The sequence below is a fragment of the Anser cygnoides genome, chromosome 1, assembly GCF_040182565.1.
Source record: "Anser cygnoides isolate HZ-2024a breed goose chromosome 1, Taihu_goose_T2T_genome, whole genome shotgun sequence".
Lineage (NCBI taxonomy): Eukaryota > Metazoa > Chordata > Aves > Anseriformes > Anatidae > Anser > Anser cygnoides.
In genome coordinates this window covers 100627950-100652011 of record NC_089873.1, presented here as the reverse complement: position 1 = coordinate 100652011, position 24062 = coordinate 100627950, and the positions used below count along the sequence as shown (strand labels likewise).

The 24062-nt window shown below is 41.7% G+C and overlaps 2 protein-coding genes across 12 annotated transcripts in view; both read left to right on the top strand.

The window, feature by feature from the left end:
- Positions 1-24062, top strand: part of NAA50 (N-alpha-acetyltransferase 50, NatE catalytic subunit) — a 37371-nt gene that overhangs the window by 11805 nt on the left and 1504 nt on the right. Inside the window, exons 2-7 of one of the 3 annotated variants that reach the window (XM_048047635.2) lie at positions 1434-1570; positions 2034-2153; positions 3799-3865; positions 6266-13153; positions 20659-20762; positions 23745-23821. In XM_048047635.2, the coding sequence (XP_047903592.1) occupies positions 1434-1570; positions 2034-2153; positions 3799-3865; positions 6266-6446 (505 nt within the window). In that variant the 3' untranslated portion in view covers positions 6447-13153; positions 20659-20762; positions 23745-23821. The remainder of the gene's footprint in view (positions 1-1433; positions 1571-2033; positions 2154-3798; positions 3866-6265; positions 13154-20658; positions 20763-23744; positions 23822-24062) is intronic. The other 2 variants (XM_048047638.2, XM_048047637.2) reach the window with 2 other exon arrangements.
- Positions 13026-24062, top strand: part of USF3 (upstream transcription factor family member 3) — a 33033-nt gene continuing 21996 nt past the window's right edge. The window contains exons 1-3 of one of the 9 annotated variants that reach the window (XM_048047623.2): positions 13026-13153; positions 20659-20693; positions 23745-23796. In XM_048047623.2, the coding sequence (XP_047903580.2) occupies positions 23752-23796 (45 nt within the window). In that variant the 5' untranslated portion in view covers positions 13026-13153; positions 20659-20693; positions 23745-23751. The other 8 variants (XM_048047620.2, XM_048047624.2, XM_066990414.1 and 5 more) reach the window with 8 other exon arrangements.

The window sequence follows — 24062 nt, the reverse complement described above, 5'->3', positions numbered from 1 at the left end:
GTAATTGTTAAACTCTCTGTTCCTGTAGCTTTTTTTCTGTTAATTGCTCTGCAGCCTGCATAACTGCCTGGAAAGCATTGGATATCTATCACCATCATTGGTAGTGGCAACTAAAACGGATATGGTACCTGGAGTATTAATTGTTTAAGGTGTTTTTTGATGCATAATTGAGGTCAGTTAATAAAGCAGACAAAGATTATGCTCAGCATTGTTGGTACAGTTCTTAAAGGAAAAATGCTGTTGGTTATTATCTCTTCTTTGCTTTACTGTATTATGTAAATTAAACTGAGTTGTTGTGCCCTAGGCATCAACCTATTTGAAAAAAAAAAAGCTGACTAGGCACAAAAGGCGTTGGAGATGGAAAGCAGCTACATGTTACTCGAAGTAATGTTGAAGACTGGCATACAAGGATCTCATAAAACTGCCTTTTTTTTGAAAACACGTAAATTTTTTAAAAAGTAGCAAACAGTGTCTTTAACAGTGTTTGGGCAGAAAACAATCTGCCTGTGTGTTTGGTAAAGCAGGGTTGCAGATGAACCTAGAATTGTGTATATTTCTAACTCTGTATGCATTGGGTTTGTTCCTGCCTGCATCTTCTGATTACTATTTCAGAAAGATACTGCTTAGTTTCTTTTATTGTTCATTCTAGTAGTCCTTGCTAAAACTGACTACCTGCCCCCCAAAGAAAGTGGCTTTGGGAATATGAACTATTTTTTTCTGCAATATGCTTCTGGATATGATGCAGTGTTTTTACCAGGAAGTTAGCCTCATAAAAGGGAAAAGCTTGGAATGCTTCTTCTCAGCATAATTCATCGCAGTACTGGTATTTCAAGTCTGTATTTCTCAGTCAACAGGAAGAATGACTTTGGTGATGATAATAATTGATGCGTGTGCCACCCTGAAAGTGGCACTCTTACATATTAACAGGCTTAATAGGAGTTTGCTGCTGCACACAGTATTGCTGCACTTTAGAGACAGATGTGTAATACCAACTTGTCTAAGCATAAACTTTATATTGATAGGTGGTAGAATTAAGGCTGTCTTTGAAGCATGGGTGAAGACTTCATTACTTCATTTTCTTGGTATCTATCTAGCCTCTTGTCACTCCCAAGATTTATTTCTCTATTGTAATGTTCCTACAGTGGTAAGTATTCTCCTGAATGTTTTGCTGTCTGCCAACCGAATAAAACACACACACTATATAGTATGTGAGTGTTAAGTGTGGCCTGAGAAACTTATGACTGTATAGCACTTTTTTTTTTTTTGAGTTAAATCAGCTACCAACAAAAGAGTTGATTGTATGAACACTGTAGTTCAGATATGCATTGAGCTGATTCTTAGGACAGTTCTCTTAAACATAAAGTAACTCATTTTTGGTGTCCATAGGAATTCTGGAGTGTGTCAGATGTTAAGCATGTTTTGGTTTGTTCCAGTAGCCGGATCGAGCTGGGAGATGTGACGCCACACAACATTAAGCAGCTGAAGAGGCTAAACCAGGTCATTTTTCCTGTGAGCTACAATGACAAGTTCTACAAGGATGTACTGGAGGTTGGCGAACTAGCCAAATTAGGTACAAATGTTTTTGCCAGTAATTGTGGGCTGTGGTGGCAGAAATGCTCATTGTTGCTGTCCTTAACGGTTTTGAATTGCAGATCCTTCTATTTTGTTGTTTAACATAATGAGAAATAACTGTTTGGGAACCTTAAAAAGCTACAGTACCAATCTCAATGGGTTTGTATTCTAAATAGCTTACATTTCACTGGGAATAGACATGTTTTCTGTTACAGCAGAAAACTTGATGTTTGCAGCCAGCTTACCTTCTGAAGTCATTGCTAGTTGGTTTTAACTGAAATAAACCAGCCACTGTGTCAGAGCACCGCTGGTAATTTCACTCGGTGTCGACTACGATCTGATTTTTATCTGGGTGGGGGAATTAGCAACAGGGAAAGAAGGAAGATAAAGGGCTTAAATGAAAGAGTTGCATGTGTAGTCTGAGTCTTGTGACTAATAATGCTTTGTTTCTCTCCCGGTAGCCTACTTCAATGATATTGCAGTGGGAGCGGTGTGCTGTAGGGTGGATCACTCCCAGAACCAGAAGAGACTGTACATCATGACGCTTGGATGCCTGGCACCTTACCGAAGGCTAGGAATAGGTAAGGAGTTCTTTTGTGTCTGAGTTTTCAAAGAAACAAGATTTCTGTGCAGCTACTGAAATTCCTCTTTCTAGTTTTTTCTACTTTAACCAAGATAGCCCAAGATCGTGCACTTCCAGAGCAATGATTTCTTTAGAAGGAACATTGGGGAGAGAATGATTTATGACATACTCTTGCTTTCTTGCCTTTCAAAAATTGACTTTATTTGTAGAACTTTCTAATTCAGTGCTTCAGATTCTTTTAATCACATCATCCTGTGATGTAAACACTCAGCTACTATAGATATGAAAATTGAAGCATAGAGATACCATGAAACAACTTCTCAGAGGTACGTAGCCAATATGCAACTCACACAGAACATCGTAGTTCAGTTGGAAGGGATCTACAAAGATCATCTAGTCCAACTGTCTGACCACTTCAGATAATCAGAAGTTAAAGCATATTGCTGAGAGCATTATCCAAATGCCTCTTGAACGCTTGACAGCCATGGGGCATCAACCACCTCTCCAGTAAGCCTGCTCCAGTGTTTGACCACCCTCACGCTAAAAAAGTTTTCCCTAACGTCCAGTCTTACCCTCCTCTGGCACAGTGGTGTGCTGTTCTCATGCATCCCATCATCGGTGACAGGAGCAGAGGCTGCACCACCTCTGTGCTTCCCCTCCTCAGGGAGTTGCAGAGAGCTGTAGGGTCGCCTCTCAGCCTCCTTTTCTCCAAACTGGGCAACCCAGGTGTCCTCAGCCTCTCTTCACAGGACATGTGTCCAGCCCTTCTACCAGCGTTGTTCCCTTCCTCTCAACACTTTCAATTATGTTAACAACCTTTTTGTATTGCTGAGCCCAGAAACACAGCTGTCCTTCATTGGGTCACTTCTTCAGTCTTCTAAATGAAGGCTTTTTGCTAATTTTTTATATTCTTCTCCCAGTGCTGATTATTGCTACTCAGGGGTAGTACCTGATTTCTGTCTATACAGCAATGAGTATTTCTCAATGCTGCAAATCTGCAGGCCAAGTTAATCAAAACCTTATGGTATTAGCTACTTGCTTTGAAAACCTGAAACCAAGAAAACTATTTTCAATTTTATTAGGTTTTTGTCAGAAAAACTTAGCAGTGCTCTCACGAGTTTATACATTGTTTTGACCACATTTTATCCAAGTTTGAGACCTTGAAGCTTGTATTTAGATAAGGTGCTTTATACTTGTGCTTATGGGCTGTTTTTTTCTCCAGAGAAATAAAGAATAAAGTTGAGTGGAATTTTGTGTACAGAAAGATGAAGTACTTGTATACCATATTTTGCCTTTCCTAGTTCTAGTAACCTCTTCCTGAACGCAGCAGTGGAGAAAAATCATAAGCTATTTAGAGAGTTGATTTATTCAAACTTGGTGCATTTATAATTATAAGAGTATCTCATTCACAGTGATGGCTTTGCAACATGTATTTCTTACAACTGATGTTTTTTCAAATTTTGGTGCTCACAGAAGACATCTCCATGTTAAATTTTATTTTCTGATTTTAGAACATAGTGCCAATGTCATCAGTGCATGCTCTTTAATTTTAGCCTACGTATGGTTAACCTGCCCCTGCTCAGGAAAGCTCTTACTGATTGTGCGCTTCTGGTTTTGTTAAGTATTTCTTTACCTTTTGGCAGGAACTAAAATGTTGAATCATGTCTTAAACATCTGTGAAAAAGATGGCACTTTTGACAACATCTATCTGTAAGTAAATGAGTTGCACCCATACATTCAAGAGAATTTGAGGTGTACTTGGGAACATAGGAAGGGAGATCCAAAAGCATTTTAGCAACTGTTTCAGTGGGGTCATGAAACATCTTTCTTTGTAAATGCTAACAAGAAAGCGGGGGATTGTATTCTGAGCTGCCTGTGTGACGCAGAGAAAACCAAGAGCTTGCTTGCTTTACAACAGCTTCTCTAAATTTGCTGAATTTGAAAGTAGTTTAGTTATAAAGCAATGATCTTTAAAAGAATTACATTGCATGATTTGAAAAAAGTGATAAGTTTTCCATTTGAGGACAATGCTACAGTAAAAAAAAAAAATGCAAGTCTTGCATGTAGTTTTGAGGCATTTGCTGTCTTTTATGATGTTAATGTGTTAGACCATCAGCACAGGTGCTCGCAAGCCCTCTAGGTTCATACTCAGTAGTAAGCCTGACTGTTTATTCCCATTCTTGTGGTGTGACAGGTCAGCTGTTTGTGCAGCAACACAGTAAACTTAGTCAGTGACCTGACCCAGCTGGGGAAAATTGTTTTTTTAGCATTTTGGTTCTGGGGTTGGTTGGTTTGTTTTAAAAAAAAAAATCAGCCACATATCTACATAAGCACTTGACATGATACCAACATGTGGGGTACTACGGTAGAGGACTGGGCTGCTTGAGAGGGCACTGCCATCCTAATAGATCCAAATGGAAATAGAGCCTGAAATCCATGGATGCCAGAGTTTTGCTTCCCCTCACTGCTGGTTGCACGCTTCTGCTTCTTCCTGTGCATTGGCATCTGTTTGATTACCAAGTGAGCCAATGCATTTTTGACCAGATCACTTCTGAGCCATTTTTTTCCCTGCCCGTCACTGCCTGGTTGTATCAGCACAGGCACTGGGCATTCCTGGGGGTAATCCCACAGCAGCCGTGGCTTAGATGCACTTAAGCTGCCACAGAACTGCACCCTGAGCTCTTGCCAGGACTGAAGATGTGCGGAGAGGAGTGTTTCATACACTGATATCAGTGTAAATAGAGTGACTTTCTCCTCAAGCTGAGTCCTACTCTGCCAAGAAGGTGCAAATCCTCTACTAGTGTAGCTCTGTGTCCACTCTGTAAGAGGAGAAGGTATTTTAAAGAGGAGTTTGATTAAAGCTGCTTTTGGCTTATATTTCTGTTCTCCTCTCTCAGAGGAAGTGGTAATGAATTCTCTCTCAGATGCCTGCTAATTGGCACAGGCTTTCTTTTTTGCACATTACTGTGTGCACAGCAGAGGAACTATTTGCTGTTTTTAATGAAAAAAATCCTTCATAATCCTTCTTTCAGTTTGCCAGAGTGGGATTCTGGGATGATAATAAATAGCTCCCACAGTTGGGCACAACAAAATTCTTTGATTGGCCCATTGGTTTTACTGCTCTCTGTTGCCTGTGCCCCTACAGACAGAATACTTATCAAATTGGGTGCCCACACTGCATATCACTGGCTAAATTTTTGTTATGAAATTCACTTTTAGGTACTTGGTGTTTATTGGACTTGACACTAACATCTTTTGTTTTGCTCTGCTGTTACTTCTGGAGTTGCTTTGGTTCTATGGTTATGCAGCACGTTGTCATGACAAAGTGATTCATGAGCTTGTGCAGTGTCCATGGAATTTGGGGAGTATTTGATGAATACCTTTTGCTGAGCCAAGCTTTTTTTTTTTGGTAGAACTTGTGTAAATAAATGCCCTAGTTGCTTAAAGGGAAGAACTAGTAGCTGTTTTTTTTGGAGGCCTTCAAATTCTGGGAATACACTGGAGCAAGATCTGTAAAACCTGGGGGGAAGGGAAGGGAGGAGGAATCTGTAAGTCCATAGGGCTGCTTTGTACTGACTTAGTTTTTTGTGAGGAGAGAAGGGCAGTAAGCAATGAGCAAAGAGTTAAAATCGTATCAAATGACATATTAGTGCAATCACTGGTTGGTTTTGTGTTACAGTGTGTAGGGATCATCACTCAGACAACTGTTTTGGGCCATTTAAGAAGTGTTTCTAAAGGAAGCTAAAAAAAGTCTCAAACTTTTTTTCTATGTATTTCTACGAAGTATCTATCACTTCTAAATTAAAAGTTGGAATTACACAGTAATACAGCAGAGTTTCTCTAATATCTGTGTTCTTTAAAATGGTTTTACTGAGGGGAAGTATTTGCCAGTTCTCAGAACGATTGCCACAGGTCATCTAGGAGCTGTGTTAGCTCAGGATTAAATTGAGAAGATGAAAACTTTGAATCCTGAACTACACAATCATTTGTCTCTGTCTAGATAGCTCCTTTTCTTATCTTGCTTGTGTTCTTTATCCTTTGTTCACAGTGTGGATGTACAATTTTATACCGCAGAGTTCTGATATGTCTGTCTCCTCCTTTCTGTCCCAGGCATGTCCAGATCAGCAATGAGTCAGCAATTGACTTCTACAGGAAGTTTGGCTTTGAGATCATTGAGACGAAGAAAAACTACTACAAGAGGATAGAGCCCGCAGATGCTCACGTGCTGCAGAAAAACCTCAAAGCCCCTTGTCTTGGCCAGAACGCAGATGTGCAAAAGACCGACAACTGAACAAAACCCCAATGAACACTTTCTTGCACTTGCTTGTCGCCAAATAAGGAAAGAGAGGCCTATTGATTTTTTTATTCCACCCCTTCTTAATTTTTTTATCTTGACCTCTCTCCAACAAAATGTAATGCTTCTTCCAAGGATTGTCAGATCACGGGGTTTTTTTGATCTTTTTATTTTTAGGGGTGGGAAGAGGTGTGCAGATCTCTTTAGTCTGAGGTGCGGAGGGCTTGAGCAGGTTATCCTGATGACAAGCTTCCTTCAGAGAATTAATCTCTTTCAGTAAGCAGAATGTAAATCTGAGGCGGGGGAAAAGGAACAGCAATATCTTGTCCTTTGATTCCTACATGATCGTGTTTTTTATAACCTACAGGGTACTTTACTCCCCCCAGCCTTTGAATGTTACTTCAGTACTTCCCATTCTTCCTCTTAATTCCCCCCACCTCAAAAAAAAGTATTTTTAGTTTTTCCCAATATTTTTGAGTATGGCTTTTTCCTCCATCTTTTGCTGAGAAGGGCGGGCTACTTTACCATACCTTTTTACTCTGCCTGGGCTGATCTTTTTGAATGCGCTTTTTTTTTAAATAATCCTCACCCAAGCTGGTGCTACATTTCTTAACTGACTAAGAGGAGGGTTTAGAGTGGTCTTTGTTTTTTCTTATCTTCACTTATCAAATTCCCAGCAGACTTCTGTCAGAGTAAGAGCTATAGCTGCTGTTGGCAAGAGAGAACTTTTTTTTTTAAAAAAGGAAAAGAATCCTGAGGCAAGATCCTTGTTCTAAAAATGGGTGAAACGCTGTCGGGCTCATTGAAAGTTAGTTTTATCTGTGTTGTTGGAATGGGAAAAGTGATTGTGACCATCTTAGTCTCTTTGATCACATAAGGCAAGCACCTGTCTCCAGGTAAATTTGCTACAGATACTAAATCTGTGGTGACAAATCTGAGATGAGGAAATCTGAGGCAAGGGTTGAGGAAGCCAGGCAGCAGGGTTGAGAACATAAGTAAGAATCTGACCCTAATCACATAGCTTTGCATGGGTCTCCTGGATTTGCTTGGGAGTGGCTTGGCTTGCTGTGTTTGTGCTCCTTCGGGAGGAGGTGGTTTAAAAACTGCACGTTTTGCTCCTTTTGAAGATTCTTTTCCCCTTTTCCCCTTCAGCTGTAATAATGCAGTTCTCCCCTCATGAGAGGGGTGTTCATGGAGCACTGGAGAAAGCAGCATATTCTAGACCATTTTGTGGGTTTAGAAAATAAACCGAATGGCTTCTTCCTAGTACTGTAACCTCAAAGCTACAGTAAACTCTATTAAGCTCTGCTTTGCATCCTTTCATGCTTTCTTTGTGTGAACATCAGTGCTCCTTTCTATGCACTGTTGTCAGCAATTTTACGTATGCCAACACAAATACCAACTTGAGCTTGGACTCTTCACCAAGCATTTGGGAAAGTGCACTGAGCTGAGACAACACCAACCTGCCCCATTCCCCAAGTAGATACAGAACTGCATTCCTTTCCTGTTTGAGTTTTTTTTTAAGTTTAATCTTGCATCTTGAATTCATCCACTTTGAAAGCCTCCAACCTGTAGTGTGCACTGCAGCATACATCTTGTTAGTAGGTGCTGTCCAGTCGTTTGAGGGTGATTTGGGAACCAAGGATTTCAAGATGGGAGCTGTCATAAGGGAAGGGATGGTACCCCCTCATTGCACACTGTGTGGTCTTTGATACCTGAGGGGTGACTATACAAGCTGCTCCAGAATTACTGCTACTTTCCCAGAGGTGTGGAGTGTTTATTGGCGTGCATCTGGACAGACCTATGCTGGGAAACGGCTACTCTCTTTGCTGGGTTTGCACTAATTGAGTCTTGGTGATGGGCAGATGTCTAACAACAAAAGCCCCTCTGCATGGCCTGGGCACCTGTGTTTGCAACAGTTGGTAGCAGACTCTGGCCAGGAAGCTGCGCACCAGTTTCTTTGGCCAGAGGCAGCCTACTTTTGACAAAAGCTTATTTTTAGGACCTGCTTGCACTGGTTATGTTGGCAGTTCCAGCATCTTTCTAGAAGGGGGATGTACTGAAGCACAATTAGCTTGTCATATGCCAGCATAGTTTCCCCGGCCATCTGTAGACCAAATCAAGAGAAGTATGTGGCAGGAGAGAGAGATAGTATTGTACTTGAGGATGTTTGCGCAGCACAGCTGTAACTCAGACCATAGCTGCCTCTGGTGCCAAGCAAAGTGCTCTTCATTCTTCTAGAACTAAGTGGTAAGTGTTTGGGTTGGGTAGATGGGTGTGGGGATATGAACTCTTAGGATTTGCTGTTGTCGTAGGCTTCCACAAATTGGTGTGTTTCACAGACAGTTTTCCTTCAGGTTTAAAAGTACGAGTCTGATGTCTGAACTTGCTTGGATTAACCTTTGTTTCTGTCTCTTTTTGCTTTGGGCTGCCATCGTTCTATGAATGTATCCCTGAAAACGATTCTTAGAGCTCCTATTCCACAGCAAACCTGCCTCATTGTAACTTCTGATGAAATGTATTGTAGGAGGTGGAAGAAAGAGTAACCACGCATCTAAGACTCCTTTTCCCAGGCTATTAATCCTGGAAAACGGTTGTTGAATCTTGAATACAAGGTTTAATCTAAATCTCTTAGAAAGCTGTGTTCCCTGTACATGGATGAGAGTGAAGGTCAGTAGTTCTGAATGACAAACAGTTGTATTAGTGTATCAGCTGTGTGGCTGTAGGAGGACAATGCTGTAGTGCTGTTTTCCAGAGACACTGAAACTGTGTGAAGTATGAGCTTACTGCAGAGAACTTCAGTTACTTTATATTTTGCTGCAACAAGACCTCCTTTTAGCTCAAAAGTGATGACTTATAATGGCTTATGAACAAATACATTTTTTTTAAGTTAGGAGTTTAAGTGGAGAGAAAAAAAAAAGCCACCAGCATTTCCTGTTCTGGATGAAGATGTAGCAAGAAAAAGGTATGCAACTAGCAGCCTTAGAGCATAAGGTGTGTATATAAGTGTTATTCCTGAACCTCTGCAACCTGTTTTGTCGTACATGGATTGAAGAATGAAGATGATACCTGCAAAGAGACTCCTACTAGAGGACACCATGGTACAGGGGAAAAAGAATCATCCAGGAGAGATATCCCTCATTTTTGGGAGGGGGAAGGGAGAGAATTTATTTTGTGTATACAGAAACTGGCTGAGTTTACATGATGCAGCTAATGGTTAAACCTGCCAACTAAATATGACGTGCTGTTACAATTGAAACAAACTTATGTGATATTTTGTTAATTCTTGATGGTGCCCTGTGATGTCTAGTAAAAATTTGATCCCCCAAACATCCATTGTTATATTCTCCCCTGTGTTGTAATCCAGGGTCAGCTGCTATCCACAAAGTCTGTGTTTTGTAAAGCGTTTGCTGACTTGGATGTTTCTTTTGAATCTGCGACTGCTTCCTGATTAATTTGGCTGAGACCACCCCTGGTCTCTTGAGTTTAAATTTAGTTAAAGGTATGCTGTTTGCAGTTTACAAATGCATTCTCAATGTTACAATTTAAGTTGCAGGGGGAGCAAATTCTTTACAAATAAGATGGTCCATTTTTAATCTATATCATTGCCCTTGTTGTACATCAGGAGCATGTTTTTGTTTTTTCTCAAACTCTTTAGAAATACCGTTCAGAATAAACGTGCACTATTTGAGTTATGTCACTTATGACTTGTTGTGCATTTTTTGCAGCCCAGCTGTGTCCTTCTGAAATCAGATACAGAACATTCTTCCAAAGCCTCACAAACTAACTGTGAAGATTTCTAACATAAACTGTAAATTAGGCTGCTGTGTGATGAATGCCATGTGTGTCTGATGACTGAGAAAAGTGGGAGTTGTTTATTTTCCCTGAAGTCATGAGCCTTTTCTCAGAAATCCTCAGCCTTGTGGGGTAGAGGGAAGGAGAAGAATTACAACTCTCCTGGACTACTTTTGCATCAAATAGTGAGCGGCCTTGAAACAAACAGACCAGGCATCAAGAGCCTAGTGTTTTATAGTTGTTATAAATAGTATATAATTAATAATTCATCTGAGTTAAACTCAGGCTTTTTATAGGCTAAGTATTTTGAAAGTATTGAAATTAATTGCTAGCTATCACCAGTTAGACAATCTTTGAAAAAAGTCTGTACACGTAAAGCAATTTATTGTAGTATGTGGTGAGTTCTTCAATACTGACCTTTTAGAAAGGTGCTTAAGTAAAACTCACCTCTTCTTAACTATTCTAGTTCCATCTTCTCTTACAGATATTTTAAAAATAATTTTTCAGCTCCTTTCATGCTTTGAAGTGCCATTTATGGAGTGATATATTGTGGTACACTTTTTCAGGGGGGTGGAATGTAACCCCAAATATGTTACAGTGTATCTGTTTATGGAGATTGCCTTATCAGTGGTTGGAGTCTGCATCTGTTAGGATACCATGCAAAAGTAAAGTTCAGACTGCAGACTTGACTGTATTCTTGAGCTGCTGCTAGCAGCTGTCTTCCCTGACCTCTACTGGAGGGCTTAGAAGGCACAGCTGGAGATCTGTCTGGAGAGCAATCTTCATCCACTTTAGCCTCACAAGGCAGCTGCAGAAGCTGGAAGACTTGCTGTACTTCAAATTGCCTCAGCATTCCAAACCATTCCGCTTATTTTGATCTCTTCGATGTTTCTTTCCTTCTCCATACTTGTCCCAATCACCTCCAATCAGTCTGTAAAATTTCAGACAACTCAGTTACTCCTTTACAGGGAAACTAGCAAATAGTCCGATTGTTCATGTTGCTTTCTTCTATAGATTAGGTGGCTCTGCTACTAGCTGAAGGCATGCAGTTACTTCCCCCGCAGTATTCAATACTCAGGTATTTACATGGTCCTTGTAACAACTTGTGGTGTGCTATGATCTCTTTTAGCACTTTGCATTTGTTTGTTACTGAGGTGATGTATTCAAAGAACAATTATAATGTCATTATCTAATTGAGTATCAACTCATTTACTTCACATGGAAAAGTGGGATTTCTTTCCTATATTGTGTATGTAAGCGTATGTGTTGGGTGTACTTTGCTTCTCTGACACTTAGTATTGGAAGGTTCATCTGTCATTCCTCATTCTTATTACCCTTACTAAACTTTACCTCACTCTACTCCCTTTTTGCAGTACAGTAGTGTTGAGGAAAGATGGACCCCCAACATAGACTTTTGTGGGACTCCACTGTTGGCTTCCCACTGACATGAAAACTCATCTCCTATTCCATACGTTCTCATTTCTGCCTTTTCATCAGATTCTAGCCCTGTGAGGATACTATCCTCTGATGTAGCTCTGATTATTTAAGTGTTTGGACAGGCATCTCTTACTTTAGGGTTCATTTGTAGTCCCTTTGGATATCCACCAAACAAATTTCCATTGCCCATGGGTTGATCTACTCTTTTTCAAGTAATCAAGTATGGTTTGGTAAGGCTTCCTTTACAAAAATGCTAGTAATGGGCATAACATACAGAAAGGCTTTGCTGGAGCTCCTCAGGGTGAGCCATTGGTAGAGTATTGTAATCTGTTCCTTGCACTAATACTTTCTCGTTCTCCAAATGTTTTCAACCCATGTAGTCCAGATGTTTTATTTTCATCCATCACCATAACAGCAAATCATCTCATCCTACCCCATGTGCAACTTCCTGAATATTTGTGCAAAAATCTATTGTTTTAACTAACAGATGTTAACGGACTGCTGATCCTAACTAATTTCCTGCTGCATGTGATTTCACCTGCGACTTTTTGCTGGCTTCTTGTAACTGTACATCAAGCGCAGAATGCACTGCACTGATGATGTGAGGATTTCATGGAGCACTCCAGGGCACTACGGGGTAGCAAAAAGTAAGCTCGTTTTTCCTGGTTTGGACGAGGGCTGCATTTTTAGGGAAAATCCTTGTTTTAAAAAAAAGCAAGGTAAGGATGTAACATATAAAGGGTAAGTGATGGGTGTGTAGGGCAGCTAATTAGGAGTGCTAATTGCAGGGGGCAGTGGGGAAGGGTAAGGAGGCAGAGGCTGGTGTTTAGTGACAGAAACAACATTTATTTTTTTTATTTTATTTATTATTTTTATTTACTTTTATTTATTTCTTTATCTCTGTCACGTAGGTATTCTGTGAACACAACGTTTTAAATGGGAGAAGAAAACAAAATTTTATTTTAACTTTGCCAGCCCACCGGCTGTGGAAGCGCTCGGAGCCAGCTGTGGTCCCGAGCCCCCCTCAGGGCCCTGTGGGGCCCGTAACGGCCGCCCGCCGGGGCGGGGCCTCCCGACAGCTGCTTCCCCTTTAAGAGCTTCCGCCCTCCCCCGCTCTCTCATTGGCCGGCCGGGGTGCCGATCTGCGGCAGTTCCTGTTTCGGCCACCTTAACTTGTTGACGGCACGCGCCGCCAGCCTCGACCCCTCCGCCCGCCGATTGGCCCCGCGCCGCCTCCGCCCCTCCCACTCCCAGCGAGCGACGCCTTCCCCCGCCCACCGCTCTTTGATTGGCCGCGGCGGCTAGACCCGCGCCGCCGGATTGGCTGCGGCGGGCCGCGCGTGCGGGCAGCAGGTTCGGGTGCGCGGCAGGGGAGCGGAGCGGAGAGGAGGCAGCGGCGGCGGCGCGGGGTGCCCGCACGGAGAATGGTGCCCGCCGTGGGGGCGCCGCCGCCCAGCCCGCCCAGCCCGCCGGTGAGGGAAGGGAGGGGAGGGGAGGGGGAGGGGAGGGGAGGGGAGGGGGAGGGGAGGGGAAGAGGGTCGCCGTTATGCCCCCCCCCGACCGTTGCCCTGAGGGAGGCGACGGTTGGAGGGCGCGCGCCGGGCTTCGGCCTGTTGCCATGGCGACGGCGGGTGCCCCCCCCCCCCCCCCAACCGGGCCCCTTTGTCCGTGAGGGGGGAACGACCGGGGCCCGGTTGTGTCCGGGGTTTATTCACGGCACGGCCCTTGGAAACCGGCCGTTCCCCTCGGGTGTACCTTCGGCTGGGGTCCTGAGGGAAGGAGGCTTGTGGGCACACCCCGAGCCGTGTCAGAATTAAAAATTCTGGCCGATTTCAGTCGGATTTGGCAGTAGCAGAGGCCTTACGGAGACGCGGGTAAGGCAGAAGGATGCGTTGGGTCACTGGCCGTAAGTACCTAGAAAATTGCGTGTCTTTATTTTTACTTTTCACATAATAGCTTAGCTTTTCTATTATATCGCATGCAGATGCGATTATTAAAAACATTAAGCAAAAGTAGCATAACGATTGCACGTTAAGCAGTCAGAAGTAGGTGATGTAAAAGCTTGGTTTGGAAACATGACTTTAGTTTCTTTTTCTCCTCCATATCCAGTGCGTTGGAGCAATGTTGCTTACGTTGATTACGTTATACGGCACTTTAACAAACCGCAGGGTGTTACTTGGCACACGTGTGCAATAATCAAACAAGCAAGAAGGAATAAATATGGAGAAATGGTCCTTAGTATTATTATAAGGATTTAGAAGTTTAATTCTGACTTACAATTACTGGTATAATAATGATCGTGCTATAATAACGATAAGTACTTTTTGGAGTGAAGTAGGTTTGACAACTGGAAATGCGTTCATCACTTAACTGGAACTAAACTTGGAAACTGTTTGTGTTCCAAGCGTGGCTTTAAGGCGGGTATGTTCAAAATAACATATCAAGTGTGTGAAGCACCATGAGAATAGATGCAACCCATGTAGTACTTGGATATTGTTTACTGCCTTTCAGAATAAGGTTATCAACACCTGGAAGGATTTTAAGAGTGGAGAGAAAACTGGTGCTGGAGCCTGGAGGAGTCTGACAGCTGTAAGGACAGAATTAGGTTGTGGGTGCGTGCTGGGAGCTTTACTCCTTTGGTTCCTGGCTTTCAAAGCAGTAAGTGTTCCCAAGAGCTGAGCGGGGACGGACTGAAGTGTCTGTTAGGTGTGTGGCGTTGTGGTGTGTGTCTGGCACGTGCCTGCTGTGTGCATCACGGGCTCGACTGTTGTAGCCGAGCGTTAGCCTTAGGCTGCGATTCCGAAGACAACACGTGAAGAAGGTGGCAAAAATTAAGCGGCAGTGTTCTGCGGACACCACGGACCGAGCTGCTCCGGCCTTTCCCCTTTCTCTTCTTGGGTCAATGTAGAGGGTGCTTCCAGCTTCTTTAAGGGGAGGAATTAAAGAGCTACTTCTGTGTGTTGTTTGTTTGTTATGATTTCAACATACTAAGAAAACAAACAACACCTCAGGCTTCCAGGTATTGAAGTCTGACAAATTAGTCAGCAGGGCGACTTGGAATTGAGCTCTATTCGCATGCACCTTTACTTTGCAAAGCGGGTTGGTGCGAAGTGTGTGGCATTATACACAGTCATCTTCAGTTTTGGCGTGAGTTAATGTAATGTATGGATTGAATTTGGATTCTAAACAGGGTAGAAGTTAAATACTCATGGAGGACATGGGTGGGGTCATGCTGAATTTGGCAAGGACAAGTCAATTGTTTAATTTTTGTATGAGTGCTTGTGTTGTTACAATAACCGTTTGGATCCAGGATGGTCTTAAAATTAACTTTGTAAATGATACATGCCTGGGGAGAAGTATAAGTAGCATTTGGTGTGAAGGGATCCTCCATGAATCACGGCTGTTTACATCTGAACTTTTAAATATATATATTATTACACTTTTGTGTGTGTGTGTATATATACTTACTGTGAAACCTATGCCACTTTGAAGGGTAGTGAATGAGTGTCACCGCACAACGTTTCAGCTGACTCTGTTTTCTGTTAAGTAACATAACACTGAACATTGTCCATGAATACCAAAATCCTGTTGGAGATGCGTGCCTAGCTGTGTGTACAAACCAGATGTTTTTAGGAAAGTGGGTATATAAACTCTGTGTGTATGTGCAGCATCTGACAGCATTAATATCTCTAAGAGTTTAATAACAGGTTGAGTTACAGTTTTTGGGCCTCTGAAGACACGTTATGCTTGTCTTCAGCTTTAAGGACTACTCGATCCTAGTATTTGGAGTCCCTTTATAACTTATTTCCTGTGCTAGCATTCTTTATCTCTGTTATATTTGTGACTCCAAGTCAAGTTCCTCAGGAACATATTTTCCTATTCTGAAGGGTATTGATCATAATGTGGTTCTGAAAAGTCGAGTGAAAACATGTTGGATTGAACCACTGAGCGGTAGGGCTTCCCTTTTTTCAGAATGTAGTAAAGCTTGTAAAGATCATAGCTCCCTGATGAAGCAACACTGTGCAGTGCCACGCTTATATAATGGCAACGTAACTCCATGGTTAAAATACAATTCCAGCTTTTACATGTGCACTTCATGTATCCAAAGTGTGCTTTGTTGTGACTTGACAACTGTAGCACTGTTGTCATGCTCTGAGTAAGCACAAAACTGATTCTGCTACGTGCACAGGATTGACAAATCTTGTGCAAACAAAGTTTGTTTCCTGTATGAAGAGCAGTGGCATCACTCTTCTAAGATGAATGAGTTACTTCGCAGCCATGACATGCGATAGCAATCTTTTACATCAGCCAAGCCGTGTGCCATTGTGCTTCAGATGAGAAGAAAGTAGCAAGCTGTTAAAGATGTTCTGTGCTCCATGTTAACAAGTGCCTTTCTCGCCCAGTTACCTGTGCTGGTACTTCTGTCAGGTTAATTGGTTAAGAGGAGTACCATTAAATGAGATCGATTCCATCTAAAAGCACACCCCGATTGTGCTGGTACTCGTGTACCAAAATGAGTTTTTTGGGGCCCTCTCTAGTGAGACTGGAGAGATTAGAGCTTGGATCTAGTAACTTACAAGTCTAGGTGCATGTTTCTCAGATCTTAGGATCTGAAAGTCATTGGGATGCCTGGCTGTGTCTGTAGTCTGTAACGAGTGGTTGGCTTATGGGACATTAAATTCATGCCGACCTTCACCCTTTGGTACAGTTGGACCCTGCCCTGCTTTCCTACATCAGTGAAGTTAGCTAGAAATTGAACGCTAGTCGTAGGTTGTCTGCAAACTGCCTTTTCCTCAGTACTACAACTCTTCTTCCTCATTTACTACAATAATAAAGTGTATCTTCCTGTGTCTTCCTCTCCATGGCTCAAGTTCAAAAATTCTCCTGCTGGAGGGGGCTTAGCTTGTGCCTGTGTTTGGAACGGGAAACTTCCAATAGTTCTTTCCTTTGTTTAAGTGGAAGTAGAGAGATCTGAAGGCTTTGAGGTTTGTCTGTTCGGTTTTTAAGTCTGAGACCAAGGGTGATGCTCAGTTCCAATACCTGACGATCTGGATTGTTAAGGATTGCCTTTGTCTGAAGCAGTAGTGTATATTTTATGCTTGCTGTGGTTGGCAAGGTATAAAGAGTCCCACCTGTAAATTGTTTCAAGAGGCTTTCCAGTCCCTCTTACTCATTTTGTGGCTTTTTTTTTTTCTGCTTGTTTTTTGTTTCTGTTTGTTTGTTTGTTTTTCTGTTTTATTTTGGCAGGGCAGGGATGGGAGAACCTTGTTTCTTAGCTTGGAAAAACTAATGCATTTGGGCTATCCCTTGCTCAGGAACACAATTGGGGATCTCTCCCTTCTAGTCTCACTTTAAGATATTCTTGCCAAGGTAGTCTCAGGTGGCAACTGGGGGATAATTTCAGACAATTATAGAAAAAAAGAAGATGGAAGTCAAGCATTTTCGTTTTAGAGAAGGGTTTTCTAATGAAGTAAAACTTGCAGGATCATGATATTAGTCTGTCTGTTGTTCCTGTCCCTTGCCATTACCCATTTCTTTCAAACTTCCACAAAGTAATAACTTGGAAGTCTGCTTTTAGCTTCTTCTCCATTACTGGTGGTGAATTTCTGTAATAGTCCTGTGTGATTTTTCTGGTGTTCACAGAACTACTTACCTCTGGATAGCTCATGTACATTTATTCTCCCAAGCTAAATAACTAGTTCCTAAAGTTAACAAATTAATGAATCCAGGTTTCCTATGGATTTGCATCTAGTTGTTCTGTTTTTCTGGTGTCTAACATATACTGATCTTGATTTTAAATTTCTTTTTAAATGTGGCTGTTAAGACAGTGTGTCTGTCCTAGTCACCTGGTCTTAGGTATCTTTCATTCCGACCTCTCTGTTACATCTAACTGAGATAGTCTGCAACTTTATCCCTGCCAGTAGTACACAAAACTATCTGTCAAACATCCAGACCACAAGGTGAGTTCCTTATTCTTGGAACTGAAGAAATTGCCTGTTGGACCCCTTTTATCTGGAAGAAAACTTTGAAGAGCAAAGGGGAGAAGTGGCTCTCTTCCGGCTGCTAAAACCTTTTGTTAGGAGCCTGGAATGAAAAGGATATTGCAAAGTTCTGGGGTTTTTGCTCGTTTTTGTTGGGTTTGTGGTGGTGGTGGTTGATTTTAAAGCTCGTTACAGCTGATGGTAGTGAAAGTACCATTTCTGGAATCCTGTGCTGACCTTTTCTGAAGGACATGGCCGTATGCTCTGAACAGGTGCTTTGGAAGCACTTTCACACAGTTGCTGTTTTGCAGGGTTCTGAAAGTTGAAGTTTCATTAACTATTTCTTTTAAAATCAAGGTACTCAGAAATTACATGTCTTAAAGGTGGTGTTGGGGGTTAAGTTAGATTAGCTTGTGTGATAAAACTACGTACTGTTTCATGGTACCTTCTACCTCATCCATTTTTGTGTTTAGCCCCGTTAAGATTCATAGGGAAAGCTTTCCTGCTGGGAGGCCAATGTTTGTAACCAAATCTCAGGATGGATCTCTTCTGCATGGTTTAAAGGAGATTTGTAGTGAAGACCTACACAGTACTGCTTCCCGTAGCATGAACGCGTGATAAGTTCTTGGTTTGTGTCATGTTTCTTAACCCCTAACCTTTAAAACATTCAAAAACTTTATTGTGTAATCCTTTGTACTTAATTACTTATCTGAAAAGATGGATAAAAAAAAAGTTTGCATAAACGCTGTGGATGCCCTGCACATTTCAGTTCTAGGATATTTTGCACTGCTTATTAGTTAGGGACTTCAAGAGAGAGCAGCAAGTTGTTTTAGCGAGTGCCTGTGCATCTGGCATGGCTACAAGGGGACGGTCTAACAGCTAACCTGATACCTCCTCAAGACCTTATAAACAGGCTTTGTGAGGATCATTTGTAGTGGCACAACAGGTCAGGTTTAAACCAAAAAATTAAGTGAAGAGTAGTATCCTGGGTGCGGTAGCGAAAATAAATGTTTCTGTTTTGATTTTAAATCGATTATTGAGCCCTGTAACAAAGTACTGGTCTTTAAATAGAGATTTCATTTGGTGGCGAGGTCATATCAGAAAGCAGAATCAGATTAGCTGTTGCTGAATCTGTAACTTCTCATTTGTTCAGTCAGTCTTTAATGTTTTGGATACAGCTTTCCAGTGGGGGGCTTCCTCAATTACAAATAATCATCTAGCTTCCACTAATCAGAGACCAGGAAGACTTGCATGTTACAGCTTTTTCAGGAAAAATAAATGGCTTGTTCTTTAGGTAACATCCTACTAGAAAGGTTTGGCTCCCTGGTAGATGCTATTGCACCAGAGTGGAAGTGCACTCACAGCCACGGTACAGGCTGCTTTTGTCCTCTGCTACAGGTAACCTAGCCCACACAGGGAATGATGGCCTGTCACAGAAGGAAGTTGTCTGCACGCCACTCTGCATCCACTTAGCCTTCCCCCTCAAAAAAAGGTCTTTGATGCCTTTTTCAAGCACGATGTAATTATCTATGTCTTCAATTTGAAATTAATCTCATGTCTTGAAGTGCCCAGTGGATCACTGGACATTGAAAACCAGGGAAATGAGCAGTGTCTTGCAGCTTAAAGTAGTGCCTCATTTTTTCTCACTTCTTTCATGAAATTGGTATGGGGTGACTTTTGAATCTTAATGAAATATCCAATGAGCATGGTATCATGAGGATTTCCATGTGTGGTTTTTTTTTTCCCTGATTTCCCAATAAGAGTTCTGGTCCCTTTATTTTGATCTAAAATAGCTGGAGACCCTCTTTAGGGTGACAGCTCTGGTCTTTGTGATTTTAACTTGTGTGCTACTTGTGCACTTATCACTCTTTGCCCCCTGAGTGCCTTCTTCCATATAATAGTTCATCCCAGTCACAGGAGACAGTTTGTGTAGGCATTTTCCTTTGCTAGCATTTCATGCCACCTCAGTCTGTCTGTAGTACCACGATCATCCACACAATGAGTGAAGGTGGCAGCAGTTCGCCTCTGGATGCTAAGGTCCAGAGGTGCCTCTCCAAACAGCTTTCAGAACAGCAGAGCAGGTAAGAGATTCGATTCAGTGAAGCAGTAACTCCTCTCTGTCTCCCACAAGGTTTAAGTGAATGAGGTTGTAATCTAGGAGAGCTGGAGGGGCAGCAATGGCAGAGCAAGAAGAATAAACAGGACAGGTGGATCTTCAGAAGTTTCTTAAGCAGATTTGGTCAGGATTTTGCAGATGAATGGCTCTACAGCAATGCTCTCTTGAAACGATGTTTTAGGAAATGGTCACAAGCAATTATGGCTTTAATATTATGGAATTTGTAAATATAAACCAAAATGACTGTAGGTGTGAGAGAACGTTACTTGAATGATAAGCCAGCTTCTTCCTGCAATGTAGTTATAGAGGGAGAGAAAAAAGACCGTCTTTCTAGTTCTCTTGCGTGACCTTATATAACATCCTTACCGAAACTTAATTGCTGTAAGTCAGTAGGAGGGAAAATACCAACGTCTTTGAGGTTACATAGTACAAACAGAAGAGGTAAAGAAAAAATTCTCTAAAAGCAGTGATTTTTTTTTCCCCCCATCTGTTGTTTCCAGACAAGTTAAAAGAATGAAGTGGATTGTATAACGAGCTGTAGTTTGTTGGCATTGGTTTGCTGATAGTAACTTTTGCAGAAGCTCTTGGAGCAGCCCACTTGCCCAAGGAAATTATCAGCTGGTTTGGATCGGGAACGTGTGTTCTGTGAGAAGCTGAGATAGCTCTCGCCTGCCCTATAATCCCCCATACACCCACCTAGACCAACCTGACCCACCCTGGCCAGCCAGCACGTAGGTGCTGTAGAGTTAGCTGGTCGCAGAGTTGGGCAGGATCCATCTGGTCACAGTCAGTGTCAGCACCGACCTCACCCGTTCTTCTCTGCGCAGTCTTAAGTTTTTTGGTAAACAACTGGCAATTTAATGTCTTGGATTTCTTTTAGGTCAGTCAGTGGGCCCGGCCATCATGAGCATGCAGGTGAATAGACACAGTGCAGTAACAACAAAACCTTGGGTTCTTCAGAAACCAAACTAAAAGATACCAAAGGTAATTTTCCTCTTGAATAGGACTGTTTTTCCTGCTGGTTTCCTGTACAGTGGTCTTAAAAGGCTACTTCTAGTAGCAAAAGTAGTTGGTAGGTAGGAAACAATCACAAAGATAAAGTTTCAAGTTAAATTTTCTGCAACTGAGAATGTAAAATGAGCATAGAAGCGTCTCGAGGGGAGAATAAAGAAAAGGCAGTAAGTTGTGGCTTTTTATCTCAAGGGCACCTTGCTTGTGATTAAAAGCTTGAATTAAGTCCCTGCTTGAAGCTAGCCTTGTTATAAAACATGCATGGAAGACTGGAAAAATAGTCACTTGAATGAAGAGGACACTGTCTTGCTGGAAAAAATTAGCATTTGTGTAGTAGATACCTATGCCTTGGAACTGATCTTGGCCATAAATCATGACCTGAGGTATGAAACTCCTAAGAACTGCAAGACTGTAGCACTGATTAAAGTGCATTAAACTTAAATCTCCAGAAGACAAAGTATCTTTTCATTTCTGGGGATGGCATTGCATTTAAACTAAAAGCAGTATTTCAAGTTGACGTTGTAAGTGCTATAAACTACATAAAGCTTGTGAGTAAATAGCCATAAATGGCCAATTGCATCTCCTTGATCTGTCTAAAGAATTTATAATTTGGTACATTATTTCTGCAAAAGATATTCAGCTGAGTCAAGTGAGCATGTTGCATGAGTGAACTTAAAATATATTTGCCCCTGAGCTTATAAAGCAAATACTCGTCTTCTGCTGTGCTGAATCAGAAAATGAATCTCTCCTGGAAGTATTACTTGACATGGAATAAGTAAAGAGAAACCATTGTTCAAGCTCTGGTGTGGTGACAGCTGCTAGGAAGAAAAGGAGGTAGGATAAACATTATACAGCAGCCCACAAAAGTCTCTGCCTCGGCAGCTATATTTTAATTTTTAATTTTCAGAGTCTGTGTTTTCAACAACTCTTTAGAATACCACCTGCCTACTGTTGCCAGCTCTGTTTTGGGGTTTATCAAATAAAATGCAAAGGGTTTTGTCGTTATAGGATAAGAATAAGAAAAAAATCTTCAGTTCCCCATCTGTCTTTTCATACAGTCTTGAAATAGATGCCCCAGGGTTGTATACAAGTGCTGTTTAATACATCTAACCACTTCTTTTCAAGGAGCAAATCGGAACATGAAATAAACTAATAGGTTAATTAGGTAATGCGTACAGCTTTGTTTGTTCTTATCACTCCTATAAAACTGCTTTGAAACTTTGGGGGAAACATTGTTTGAATTGTGTGAATCTCAATAAGCTTCTGGCTTGAAGTAATCCCACAGTAAAGTGAAGTTAAAATAACACTCATGGCACTCCTGTGCCCTCTTCCTTCGATAGGAAATGAACTGTGCCTCCCAGCAGAATGAACCATATGAAATGCAATCTTACTAGTTATTTATATTTGATATTTTGTGAGGCTAATACACTCAATGTGGTGGCATCTGGCTGGAAATATGCAGGGAATGGCACTGCTTAGAAGAAGGTTGTTGACCCTCATTAAAAATAAATAAAAATTATAAAACAAAATGGACAGAGGAGGATGAAACAGGGAGATAAGATGTCTTTGACACTTTGTTATAAGAACTCTCAATTTTCTCAGGATCTAAAAATGTTTACAAGCTTTATTAATAAATTTCAACACAAACTTCCCATAAGACCTTGCCTTTCTTCCCAAATATGTAATGTATTGCTGAATCATTTAAGGCATCTGCTAAGGAGGAAGGAATAAGGCCGGTGGAAAAATACATAGATCTTGATTTTATTAAATGGGGAACCTGGTATTAGGAGTAAGAATTGAGCTGAGGGAATGCAGACAGAAGCAGCTTTAGTGTAGGAGCATGGAGAGAAGATGGGAATGCGGATGCGATCTGGACTGTGTGTAGGGAGAAGCAGGTGGAGTCAGAGCAGATGTGTCTGGTTTGGGAGAGGGTTGGTTGTTTTTATACCCATTAGCTCTGACACATCTGTGCTTCATCTCGCATAGTAACTGGCCATCTAAATTCATATTAATGCTTTCTACATTAAATACACTGTACTTCAGAAATATTCCTTTGGTTCTGAAATTGTATAAATTTCAAAAAAAAAAAAAAAAACAGAGCTATTTGGTAAATACTTAGTCTTTTAAAAATGGTAAATTCACCAAAATGGAGACATATTTCATCTTTCTGTTGTCACTTCTAGTGTACTTGACATGGTCTAGTAATGTCCAATAACAGATGCCAACTCTGCCCTTATGGATAGCTGCAGAAAAGTCAAGAAACAAGGTGTATGGCTATCACAGGATGCAATCAACATCTTCCATCTTTTAAACATAATGTTTGTTTGTGAGTTTTTCAGTACCAGAACTATGTCCACACACTCTGTTGCCCACATATTTACCCCACTACATAGAAACAGCACAGCATATGCTAAATTGAATGTTCCCTGTGCCCTCTTGCACAGCAAGTTCACCTGGTACACAAGGTGCGGTCTTAAAGACGGATAGACAAGAGTGTACCATTGCCAGCCAATGAGTCCGCTTCTCATGCCTTTTCTGATGGCCTCAATGACAATAGATATTGCTGTGCTGCTTTTACACAACTGAAACATCAAACACTGAAATGAGGTGTACAGACCTCAATCCTGCAGTGTGTATGTGAGCATCTCTCTGGTGGCCAGCAGTGTAAAAGGTGCCTGGGGTCTGACCAGATTTACTTTTATAATCAGGATTGGACATCTGCTAAACTCTCCCAGTCAATCCCTTCATCATTCAGTGTGGCCCCACCTGCCTGGTACGATGAATGCAGCTAGGATGCGTGTAAGGACTGCTGACCACCACCTCAGGGGAGAGGTTATAAATGTCTTGAGTGTGGAGCTGGGTTTTCTGGCCTTCAGAGTTTTGAATTTTCAGTAACTTGAAGGACTTTCCCACAATAAGAGACTACATTAACTCTCAGTTTTTCTCACACCTTAGGCAGAGCATGGCTGGTGAGAATGGAGAAAGCGAAGCCTGTCAAGAAATAGAAGTAGGTAGTGCTGTGCTCCCTTTGGGTGAGTTATGCCTCAGATGGGCTGTACATAATGCCCAGCGGAGTGGTGTAGTGCTGTAACTCATCTTGCACAGCGTTGTGTCTGACTTTGTGTTGGTGTGCATGCTCTTGTGTCAGGTGGACTTAGGTTCTTGAAAACTTCACGCACTTTGTGTTTCCCGAGCTGGACCTATCTGCAGAGTACTGCCTGTTTGTTTTATTTCATTGTTTGCCAACTTTTCCTCTATCTTCCTAGGAGTAGA